Source organism: Cephus cinctus, unplaced genomic scaffold (assembly GCF_000341935.2).
Source record: "Cephus cinctus unplaced genomic scaffold, Ccin1 Ccin1_scaffold0523, whole genome shotgun sequence".
Lineage (NCBI taxonomy): Eukaryota > Metazoa > Arthropoda > Insecta > Hymenoptera > Cephidae > Cephus > Cephus cinctus.
Genome location: NW_014333185.1, coordinates 869 through 13,358, shown reverse-complemented (window position 1 = coordinate 13,358; position 12,490 = coordinate 869). Strand labels below are relative to the sequence as shown.

The 12,490-nt window shown below is 34.9% G+C and overlaps 1 protein-coding gene across 1 annotated transcript in view; it reads right to left on the bottom strand.

Moving 5' to 3' along the window:
• Positions 1–6,107, bottom strand: part of LOC107268343 (band 7 protein AGAP004871) — a gene marked incomplete at its 5' end in the record, with an annotated part of 9,851 nt that extends 3,744 nt beyond the window's left edge. The window contains 2 exon segments of the mRNA XM_015741030.2: positions 5,865–5,937; positions 5,998–6,107. Of these exon segments, the coding sequence (XP_015596516.1) occupies positions 5,865–5,937; positions 5,998–6,107 (183 nt within the window).
• Positions 6,108–12,490: the final 6,383 nt, after the last annotated feature.

Here is a 12,490-nt window from a genome sequence, read left to right as displayed (position 1 = left end):
CCCAAATCAAACAATTTTTGTCCTAAATATTTTTCTCGACAATGCAATGTTTTAGAGATATTCAGATGTAAAATTTTCAAATGAACACACGATATATCAATATACGTAGAAGGTATATCAATACGTTATATCAATATATCAATATATACACGGTATATCAATATTCGTAGAATATACGTAACCGAGTCAAGTTTGCGTACGGAGATGGTACTCATTTATAAATTACATTTAATCGAACAATTATATATAATTGTCAATTTTTATTTATTTCTAATAGGATATATGTATATTCCATTACAAACACCATCTTTGAGTCCGGCTTATAAATATGCTTCAAAGTCTCTCAATTTCCTTGTATGCATCGAAAGGACCTTCTTAAAGTAGCTACTACGTTAATTAAAATTGAAGATTAACATTTGCCATGAAAGTATGTCGTTCAGTACGACGTAGCACATTTTTTAGCGAATTTTCAATACTGAGATATCTCAGCGTTTAGGTGATGAAAGTGGACGATATTTTTCAGAAACACTAATTTTAAATCAAATATGACTACGATGAATTTTTCATAAAAAATTTTGGAAAATTTTAATCTATTTTTTACTACGTTATTTAGACAATATGTGATGTGAATCTTGAAAATTGATTAATATATATCCCTTCATTTGTTTCAAATTATTGAATACCTTACGTAGAAAATGCTTTTGTAACGAACGATGTACAGAGTATTGACCGAAATAAGAATACTACAATATTATTATGATGCTGATGCCTCCTTAACGTATATACAATTTTCATCCAAAGTTGAAATTTGGTTAAATTTCCGTAATAGCCCATATATGACCCTTTGTTTTCAATATCAAATTCTTAGACCATGTGGTCTGTAATTACCCTAGAAACGTCATACTTATAATAAGGTCTTAAAAAGTTTAGGCATCAAAAGTTTATTTACGTAGATTCCACAGAACTACCTGAAGAAGAGTTTTTTTGTCAAACCGTTTTTAGTGTCCCCCTCCGATTTTAACCGTTTTTCGATATGTTATTCTTCATCGAAATCTGAGTGAGACATATTTTTTATGGGCAGAAAAACGGTTTTAAGGGGTGAAATCAACCCAAAAATTTAGTCACCTTCAGCGGTAGTTTCGCAGTTTAGCATATTTCCAGTTAAGATATTTAAATGAAATCAATTGAAAAATGGTGCTAATGGGGAATAATGAAAAATACATTTTGTTCGATTCTAATACGATGAACATATAAATATTGGGTTGGCAAATAAGTTTGTTCGGTTTATGTTACGGTGGTGATTCACTCCTAGTCGCTCTTGTTGTTCTTGGCGGTATTGTGCAATTCTATTGCGCAGCTGAAAGTCTAGGTTCCACATAAGTTTTCTGTGAGTGTACGTTTGGCTAACATCAGTTCTCTATGCTCTACGTAGCTGTAAAAATGGAAGGAAATAAGTTGCATTATCCTCATATTTTGCTTTATTACTTCAAAAAAGATAAACGAGCTGCGGAAGCTCGTAAAAAGATATGCAGCGTATATGGGAAAGATGCCTTAACAGAACACGTATGCCAAAATTGGTTTGCGAAATTCCGTTCTGGAAATTTCGACATTAGTGATGCACCTCGCTCTGGTCGCCCGACCGAGATTGATTCAAGTATTGTAAAAGACTTCGTCGATCACAATCGATCCCATTCAGTGCGGGAGATTGCTACAGCACTTACAAGGAAGGTCACCTTCCTGTACTCCCACAACCTGGGTCGAAAAAATTACGTTTTGTAGTTCACATCAAAGTATAAACCCTCACAAAAAATAAGCTGCCCACTTGCATATTTAAGGGGTGAAATTAATTTCTCAAAATCGGTGATTTTTTCGTTTTTCGCTGATATCTTCGAAACCAAAATAGATACGGTAAAAGTTTAAATAGCAGAGTTATCCATTGTTCAGTGCTCTGCAATAATATGTAGTTGAAAATTATATAGAATTTTTTAATTTATTTTATTTTCATAAAAAATGTGTTATTTTATGCATTTTCCTCTATTTTGTCATAATAAACTTCATTGTTTCGACTCAAAATTCAATGATATCAATCTACATTGGTTTTTTCCATCTCAAGAACTCATTAAACCAGAGAGTTTTTTTTTCTAAACGCAAACAATTTTATAGATTTCAACTGATGACGTGTTCTTCTCAATATCAAACTATGAGGAGGACTTCTTAAAATATGTTTTGTTTTTCCATGATATCCTATCTGTGAAGTTTAATATTGACATATCAGTAAAAACCTTTGTGTCTCAAACACTTCTTTGAGGAGTATCATTATTGTAATGAACATATTTTATAATATGAAAGTGAAGAAACTGATAAGTGCTTTTTCCTCCTGCTTTCATGAGTACTAGACATCTTAATAGCTCTAATACATGAATTAAAGACTTTAAATAAAGTTTTGTATGGAATGGAAAAAAATCATCTGATACTTATTCGCTTGTACTAAAATGGATGCACAAAACTGAACTAGAAGTAAATGATTTATGAGTATTTTAAGACAAGCGTAGAGCAGCATACCTGAATATACTAAACCTATATATGTATGTAAACATTTTCCGTTTGAAAAATTTATCAATCTTGTTTAATTTTCAGGTAAAATAAGAACTTTTTCGATGATCAGACGAAGAAAAATGTATAAAAAACACGTTTCTTATGAAAATAAAATAAATAAAAAATTTCTATATAATCTTCAACTACATATTATTGCAGAGCACTGAAAAATGAATAACTTTGCTCTTTAATCTTTTGCCGTATCTATTTTGCTTTCGAAGATATCAGCGAAAAACGAAAAAACCACCGATTTTGAGGAATTAATTTCACCCTTAAATATGCAAGTGGGCACCTCATTTTTTGTGAGGATTTATACTTTCATGTGAACTACAAAACGTAATTTTTTCGACCCAGGTTGTGGGGGTACAGGAAGGTGACCTTCCTTGTTAGTATATCCCATACAAGCGTGGAAAACCATTTGCGTTTGCTGAGATACGTTTCTCGGCTCAATGTTGGGTGCCGCATCAGTTGACCGAGGCCAACTTGACTAGTCGCATATCCATATGCGATTCGCTACGAAAACGCCAAGAAAACGACCCATTTTTGAAGCGGATGGTTACGGGAGATGAAAAATGGATCGTCTACAGTCACGTAGTGCGCAAAAGATCTTGGGGCCGAGCAACAAGCCGCCTTAAACAACCTCGAAGGCGGGATTGCATCCACAAAAGGTGATACTCTCTGTGTGGTTGGATTATAAAGGTGTTATCCACTACGAACTGTTACTGGCAGGCAAGACGATTATTCAACTGTATATTGCTCGCTGTTAACGAAGCTGGACGAAGCAATACGCAGAAAACGTCCAGAATCGGAAAATCGGAAAGGAATTGTCTTTCACCACGACAACGCCAGACCCCATACGTCGTTAACCACTCGGAAGACATTGTTAAGTCTTGGCTGGGATATTTTGCCTCATCCTCCGTATTCACCGGACCTGGCACCCTCTGATTATCACTTATTCCGATTGTTGCAAAATTCTCTGAACGGGAAAACCTTCAGTGATGAGGAGAGTATTAAAAATCGCCCGGATAGGTTTTTCGTTGATAAGCCTCAGATGTTTTACGAACGCGGCATAATGCAGTTGGTAACACGATGGCAAGGGGTGATAGATAATAATGGTCCATATATGTATAATTGATTAGAATTTCTTTTTTCTTTTCAATAAATTGTATTTCATTACACTTTAAAAACCGAACGAACTTATTTGCCAACCCAATATTTTTAGGGGTTAAAAGTTGCAAAATTTTTAAACACAAATCGTCTATCGTACTTTAATGGGACGAATTACTACCTGCCAATTAGTAACTATCTCTACACATGTACAACTATGTTTCCATTAAAACCGCATTATTTTGCTTAAATTTGCCTTTCCAACTATTACAAAATTCTTTTTATTTAATTTATTATCATAAAAAAAATGTTTAAAAGACAATGACTTCTTACACCAAGAATACCGAATAACTGGAATATAATTGCATTGTGGGATTGGATAATGAGATTCATTGGTTTCTCCGGAACCAAAATCCGCAGCATTTTCAAATCTTTCAGGCTTCACTTTTGGATAGCCACTTTTGAACCAAGAATACTTGAACAGATTGACATACATATCGTGAGGATGATAAAATCATAACTGATTATGAGTCAGAGATTGCAATTTAATAATATTATTCCTCAAATGCAAATATCATAATTCATTAATAAAACATTGTTAGAGAAATTTAAAGTCCAGAATCGATTTCAACGACCTCCAAAACCCTTGGAATATAAGATTTCGCGAGCGTACGAGAAATGCCACCAGATGAGGGTCAGAACACACAGGAATGGTTTTTGTAAAACTTGCAACCGAAAGTTATTGAAGTGAATAAGCTCCTCAATTAACGCATAACAATAATTTTGTTATACTTGGAAAGGCAAATTTAAGTAAGATAATGCGGTTTTAACGAAAATGTCGTTGCACGTGTAGCAGTAGTTCACTTCTTTAATGACGTATTTTTCGAAAAGCGCAAAGACACATATTTTCTATTTCTTTTAAGTCTTTCAAATGCAATTGGTTCGATTAAAGTACGATTGATAGTCTTTTATAATAAAAAATCTCACGACAACGGTCTTATATACAGGTCTGGATACTCAGCGGACATGGTCTCAGCGCCGTTTAGGACTTCGGATTTTAGTTCGGAATATGAGGCGCTAGTATCGGAGGATCCTGTTTGTACGCATGCGCAATCACCCGATTTTTTTCATCCTTGATTCACCCCAACAAAGCTTGTTAAAATGTTACAAACTTTAGAATCATGTTATAAGCAAATTTCGATTTTCCTGATGTTTATAATCGTACGATTGATGATATGTTAAGTTCACATCACTTCTCTTTCTCTTGCACAAAGGAAAATGGTAGTAATGAATAGATAAATGAATAGATAGAAATAACAGAACATGGCACCATGCATTATTATTTAAGAATGCGTATGCGTTAATCCTCTCACCAAATCACAAATACTAAACACGAAAGAAAAGTGTTGCAAAGAGAAAACTAGCCAAATTTTATAAGGATTAAGTAATGAATAAAGCATTTATGTATATTTTTCAAGAAATCAAGTTGTTAGATGTTACAGAGAGACGATAACATTTTTTACGTAGTTCACGACGGTTTGTGGTCGAAATTAGTTATTGCTTCATATATTTTATAAATGAAAAGAAATAACAGCGTATCACATCAAGAAATTACATATTATAGTACAAAATTTGTATATTCTTTCGTACCTTTGTCATAGTGGTTAATGATATTATAGTTATAGTTATAACTATACTCTGGTGTGCATGTGCTATTAGAAAGAGATGCACTAGGCTCCTCCGACAGTAGCGCAGCGGTCAAAAGTGGAAACTTTCGGAGTCATTTGCTTGCAAGGCGTGAGACGCGTGAAGTGCTCAGACCTGTAGATACTTAAAACCGTGGTCAGAACTTTTAACCCCTATAAATTTCTATAATTTCATCCCTTCAGAATCGAACAAAATGCAGTTTTCACTATTCGCCATGAGCATTATTCTCCAATTGGTTTCATTTATACATGTCAACCGAAAATATGGGAAACTGCAAAACTGGCACTGGAGGTGTCCAACTTTGGGGGTTCATTACACCCCCTTAAAATAGTTTATCTGCCAATAACAAAAAAAACTACGTGTTACTTAGATTTCGATGAAGAATAACATCCGATAACGAGCAAAATCAGAGGGGGACACCGGAAACAGTTTCCTTGTGAATGACTCAGATTTACCGGGCCCCTTGGCACCTCCCGAAAGAAGTCGTCCAAGTCGAAATATCACGGCCCTCTCATACTCCTGCACCACCTGAAAGGGTTCTCGTGTTATTTTATGAAATTCTGACAATATCATTATGATTAATCGTACCTTAAAGCAAACAAATAGAGAGAATGGCATCGTCAATATAACGACGATCCATGAGAGGACTACCAGAATGTTGCCACATGTCTTCGAGTCTCCCTCTCGGCTATCCTCGGCTATAACATAGAAAAACATAAGACATTCAGTACGACTCTCTCATGATGCTGCAAAAAAGAGTGTTTATGATTATTATTTTATTATTATTTGTTATTACTGTTGTACCAACAAATTTTATTGAAATTTTATTTCCTCAATCGGCAACCAGTCATTTTGAAAAGTAGTATTTAACCTTTCGACAGACTGCGTCAACTGTATATAGGTTTGGTGCTATTTCTAACCGTTTTTATGTAAGAGAGATGAGATATGTAACAAATAAGTTCATAATAAAAGTAATTTTATCGAAACAATGGTTTTGGTCAAAGGGTTATTAACTTACACGGATGTTTAACAATATATAGTACTATTTCAGAATCGTAACTTATTGTATATATTTAAAATAAAAATTAATGCTTTTTCAGAAATGCGACTCTATTTCTTATACTAGTTAATGGTGCAGGAGGAGAATAAATGAATATCACTAAGGAGCGATGGGACTTGTTAATAAGATATTGCCTTATCAATCGATAAGACTATTTTTTTAGCACTAAATTCTTAAACGCGTACAAATGCCGAGATGTCTTTTACCATAACAAATGTTTCAGGCAAATAATGTTTCCTCATTGAGACTAGGACTGAGTTGTTAAATATTATAGAGAATAATTTTGGTAGCGTAAAACGTATAGAAAATAGACTATATTCCATTCGAAAGTGGAATACGAGGGTAGTCTGTATGGAAACGGAACACAGTTCTAGGTAAGTAGATACATGTATTTATTGATAACATTGACGGATACGACGCTGTATATAGATAACGAAAATCAATAACCACGTGAACTACATAAATTCTTGAACATACATGACATCCATCCATAAACTTGTTGTCAATTCGACTAAAATGGATGAAAAGGCATGCAAACTATGTCATTCAGATCAGTTCAGATCAGATCAAACTATGTCATGTCAATCAGTGTTACATTTTCTCATTGAATACTTTAGCAAGAATGTATACTCGATTTTAGCTAGATGCTTTTCAACTGTTAAAAGAATAAAGAATGGCCGAGCCAGTAAAAAGGGAAATTAAAAAACTATTTGTCAGAGTATTTAAGATGATTGCAGAAGAAAAAAAGGAGCGAATCAGTTGCTACTGGCGTGATCACAACGTTTGCTACATGCATCTAAGTATGTCTTTACACCGTAGACTAGAGCATAGTAATTTTTTAATCAGTCCATCGATAGAAACAATTTTTTTATTTGTCACACTTGAGGTAAAGTGCCAGAACGGATTGGTGTTTTGGTGTCAATTACAATACCAAAACTACATTTTATACACAGAAGACACACAACAAATTTTATTGTGATCCGTAGCCTCTTTGGAAAGTTAATGTGTTTTTGGACAGAATTTACCACAGGCAGACAGACAGACATAAATGAGTGAATGCTTTTTTTGGAATCTAGGACCCTCAAAACATGTATTTCCATCAAAATCTGGGAGTCGATTTTTTTTGGATTGCAATACTTTCTTACATACTTTGTATGTGATGAGAAAGTAAAAAGGGAAGGGAATACATTCCATACCTATTATAATGATGGATATAACGCAACACCATCTAAAAGAATGCAGAAAGTCACTGGGAATGGAAAATAATTAAAAAGAATTGAGCATAAATAAAAACTAGCACGTAGTATATTGTAGAATGCAAAATATATAGCAGCAACCCCACGTGAAAAATAATGTATAAATTATATCTAAATTATATAGTTTTTTGTATACAAAAATTAGCATATATAACATATAATCTATATGTAACCTCTATATAAAATATAAATATTTTAATATATCATCAAGTTGAAGAAATTTCTCGTAAGAAAATGCACCAATGGTATAGAACAAAAGTAGATACTGAGGACCAGAGTCAAGATACAATAGAAGAATTTCTTATCTCAGAATCGAAATACGGAAAAGGAATTAATGCAAATTCTATACGTATGTATTTACTCCTTTTAGCCCTATGAACCCATATACATATGCGTTGTGAGAAAATAGTTCCTCATCGCTTATTGACTTGTACTTGTACTTCGTCAAGACCGTACCTTTCACATACACGTTTGTCAGCGCACACCGCTCATACAATTAATATACCTATTTACAAAAATGTTATGCACTGAAACTTCAAGCTTATTCAGGAAAACGCGTGTTTTATCGTAAAAAGTGGGCAGACCATAGATAAAGGTTTTCTTCGCACAGCTCAGGACTGAAAGGATTAATGGTTAACTTTGACAGCTGATAATTCTATTCACACATTTTCTATTTATTTTCAACGTATAATCAAAATATACCCTGAATATATATTATAAATGTGCATTTTCGTATATAAAACACTACATATAATTTGTGTCTAATCTATAAATAATTTTTTCACGTGGGGTGCGTCACATTCTCAAATACGTATTCGAACTTGACTAGACTTAACCTACTCTAGGGGATGACCTGTATTTACTTACCGTCGGTCATTCTCACGCACACACTAGCTATACCCTCGATCTATGATTCTGTGGCGTCGATACTTGCGCGCGCGCGCGTACGGTTCCACCTCATAAACTCACGCACACACACAGCCAATCACACACACACACACACACACACACACACACACACACACACACACACACACACACACACACACACACACACACACACACACACACACACACACACACACACACACACACACACACACACACACACAGGCACATGCACTCTCCTTGATTATAAATATTTTCTTTAATTGTTTTATTACTCTACTGTTCTAAAATTCTAGAGTTTTAACGTTTCAGGATTCCAGCATGGAGGAATGCTCACAGCATTTTACCTCGACAGCACAAAGGCCACTGCGGACTCCGCACCCTGACCATCCCCCTTCAATCCCCATGGAAAACAACCCTACTATCGCCAACGCCACCATTGCTATTGCTATACGAGAGACATGCGCAAAATACAACTCTTATCCCTCTCCTCTCTATTTTCATCTTTACTCGATGTCCTCTTATCCTTTTACCCCAGAAATCATGTGCTCTTACATTAAAATTCATATATGAGCTTATACCTGAAGCTTCGTTACGTAGGTAGCAGATGGAATACCATCAACCTGTTTATCCGCCTGGCCATATGCGGTTGATATGAGGCTCGACATCGACTCTTTGTAATTATAGAGGTCAAAGTTTCACATATGTGGAACGTAACCCAGCGACCTTCCTTACATTCAAGTAATAATTTAGCATGCTACAGAGTCCATGAGGACAAGGACTATAGAAACGTTTAATTGTTACTTATTACATTTAAATATTATAGTGACGAATTCCAATATCTAGCGTATTTTTAAAATAAAAGTGTTAAAAAGATTGAAAATTGACTTTTCTGAATTTCCAACAAATCAATGTCGCATTTCTATATTGTGGCGTTTCGCGATTTTATTGCTCCCTGTCGTCTTTTAACGTACACTTGTCGTTCAGACTGATTCGAATCGAGTACGAACATACTGCGAATCTAACAACGAATGAATTCATGTCGAGGAAGCTGCTACCTATATATCTTCGGAAGGAATATGTTATATTTAGTGGGGATACGATTTTTGTTGTCCCGAGGTGTTAACGTAGAATTTTTATTCAATATTTGATTTGAAATTTTAATTCAATTAATATAGGATTAGTGGTTTCTTCAAGTGCCGGTTAATAGCGCTTGGGCACTCGTTTGTTTTGATTCTAGTCACCCGACTGGTTTTTGGATTGTTGGAATATTAAAGGTAATCTCTAATATTATCTCTTCATGATTGTCGCTATGACTAATTTTAAGAGAATTATATAATATTAGGGATTTGAAGGTCCTATTTTCCCTTTCCTTTATCAGCGTCGCTGTGAGAGATCGATAGGAAATTTGAGGAGTTCTTTCAGATACAATTTGCACATCCACAGTGCTCTAGGCACTCTTATGTGGGGCTCTGGACGTATCGGTCATAGAGAATGGGTGGTTGGGAAGAAAAAAGGATACAAAATAAGGGCACTATAACAGCGGAACGTCACAATATATTACTTACGTATAGAATGTAAAATATTTTGTCTACTACATTTTGATTGTAATCTTCTATCTTTACACGGCCTGTGTTTCATCTATGAGTGTGCTGCTATGACAGTAGCTGCTGTATACCAAAAATAAGACAAGGTGCGCCTCGTGCTCATCTAGGAGCTGTTCACAAACTTGCTAGAAACATACTCAAAGTTCATTCTTATCTCCCATACTAATAGTTAAAGTTGCGTAGTTGCCTTTTTCTAATAGTTCATGATGCACCCAGAACAAGTTCATGAACAACTCCCATTATTGTGTAGCACGCAATGGACAATTTCATGTGAACCTAAAAAAGTTTACAATCATCGCTTTGACGCTTTGGCCGCTGGTTGTTAAACTCTAAATTCCGTGTACGACTATATATTGATGTAATAGATAACTAATAATTGATGCCGAATATCAGGATCCAAATACGGTAGAAGAAATAATGTAAATTCTGTAGGTCTATGCATGGATATGTGACATTATGTATACAATATTTCCTGTCTTATAAAAGTTTTTAATCAAACGTATCTTAGATATTCAATTGTAATGTATAATTTTGCACGAAATAAATGTTTAACAGTTTTTAAAAATTAAAATCACATTTCATTTTAAATTCGGTTCTTTTTCTAATATACAGGGTGAATCACGAATCGTGATCGGTAGAGATTACTTTGTTATTAGCAGTCCGATCGAAAATGTTTGTATCAGTTTTTGCATGGTTTCAAGAGAGCTTTAACGTGATAGTGAGAAATTACTGGTCAACTCTTTTTTTAAATATTTTTTCAAGGTGCATTTTTTCAGTTGCATTTTTTGCAACTGAACATATAATTTTTTTACTCCTGTCTGTTAGAGGATTCGAAGACGAATTCGGCATATGTAAAGACATGACATTTTTTTCATCTGGTTCGAAAGAAAATTAAAAAACTTTGTATCACAAGGAGAATCACAGCTACGCCGTTTTTACGCATTCAATGTCGTTGACAAGAAAATTCTTTACCAATCTTACTCCATTAGATTACTTTTTGTGGGGTACATTAAAAGACAAAGTTTATGAAGATGCTCCAACAACACCGGAAGATATGCGACGAAGGATTGCGGATGCATGCTCAACCATCAGTGTAGGGGTCATAAAGAATGCAAAACAATCTTTTGTTCACCGTCTACGCGAGTGCATTGCAGCTCGTGGACACCATTTTGAACATCGCTACAATTAAGATTGGTAAATTTTGACTTGTCAACAACATTGGTTGCGTAATAACGGCGTAGCTGTGATTCTCCTTGTGATACAAAGTTTTTTAATTTTCTTTCGAACCAGATGAAAAAAATGTCATGTCTTTACATATGCCGAATTCGTCTTCGAATCCTCTAACAGACAGGAGTAAAAAAATTATATGTTCAGTTGCAAAAAATGCAACTGAAAAAATGCACCTTGAAAAAATATTTAAAAAAAGAGTTGACCAGTAATTTCTCACTATCACGTTAAAGCTCTCTTGAAACCATGCAAAAACTGATAAAAACATTTTCGATCGGACTGCTAATAACAAAGTAATCTGTTAGTGACGATCACACGATTAGTGATTCACCCTGTATACATACATTATATATAATAATCATTTTTATATATGTTGTGGATCCTTGTTCCGATGGAATCACATTAATGGTTATTGAGAGGGAATGAAAATACTCGCCGAACTCCAGTATGGCAGTGCTACCCCATGCGGTGCCAAGCCGTGGAAATACACGTGACGCAGGGACAATATTTTGCGTCCTTGTATGACGTCGTGCCTAATGGTGCTCAACAGCTTACTACGTTGAAGTAAAAACATTTCCTGTATAGTTTTCGTTACAGGACTTATAATTTGTCTTGAACGCTAGAGACTCGATATTATCGTCGAGAAAATGTAATATCATGTGCATTGATGTGCAATTAATAAGTGTAAATACCGCCGCACTAAAGACAGTTTGTAAAGAATAAACACCACTGACAACCGCCCGTACACATTGGGACTAGTTGTAACGTCGCATGTTACTACTAGCGATCGGTATCACGACTAAATACCTCCATCAATATATTTCACGACAAAAATCCTGGTAAAAATATCCCATGCTAAAATAAGCTAATATCAAAATATCTCCGCGACGAAATATCTTTTCAACACAACATCTTAGCACTGAAACTTGTATCACAATGTAATTTCAACATACACATTTATTTCAACAGGATCATTTTCAATATATGGTGTAACGTGGCATCATGCGCCTGGCTTGGGCGCACCACGTTACATTAAGGGATAC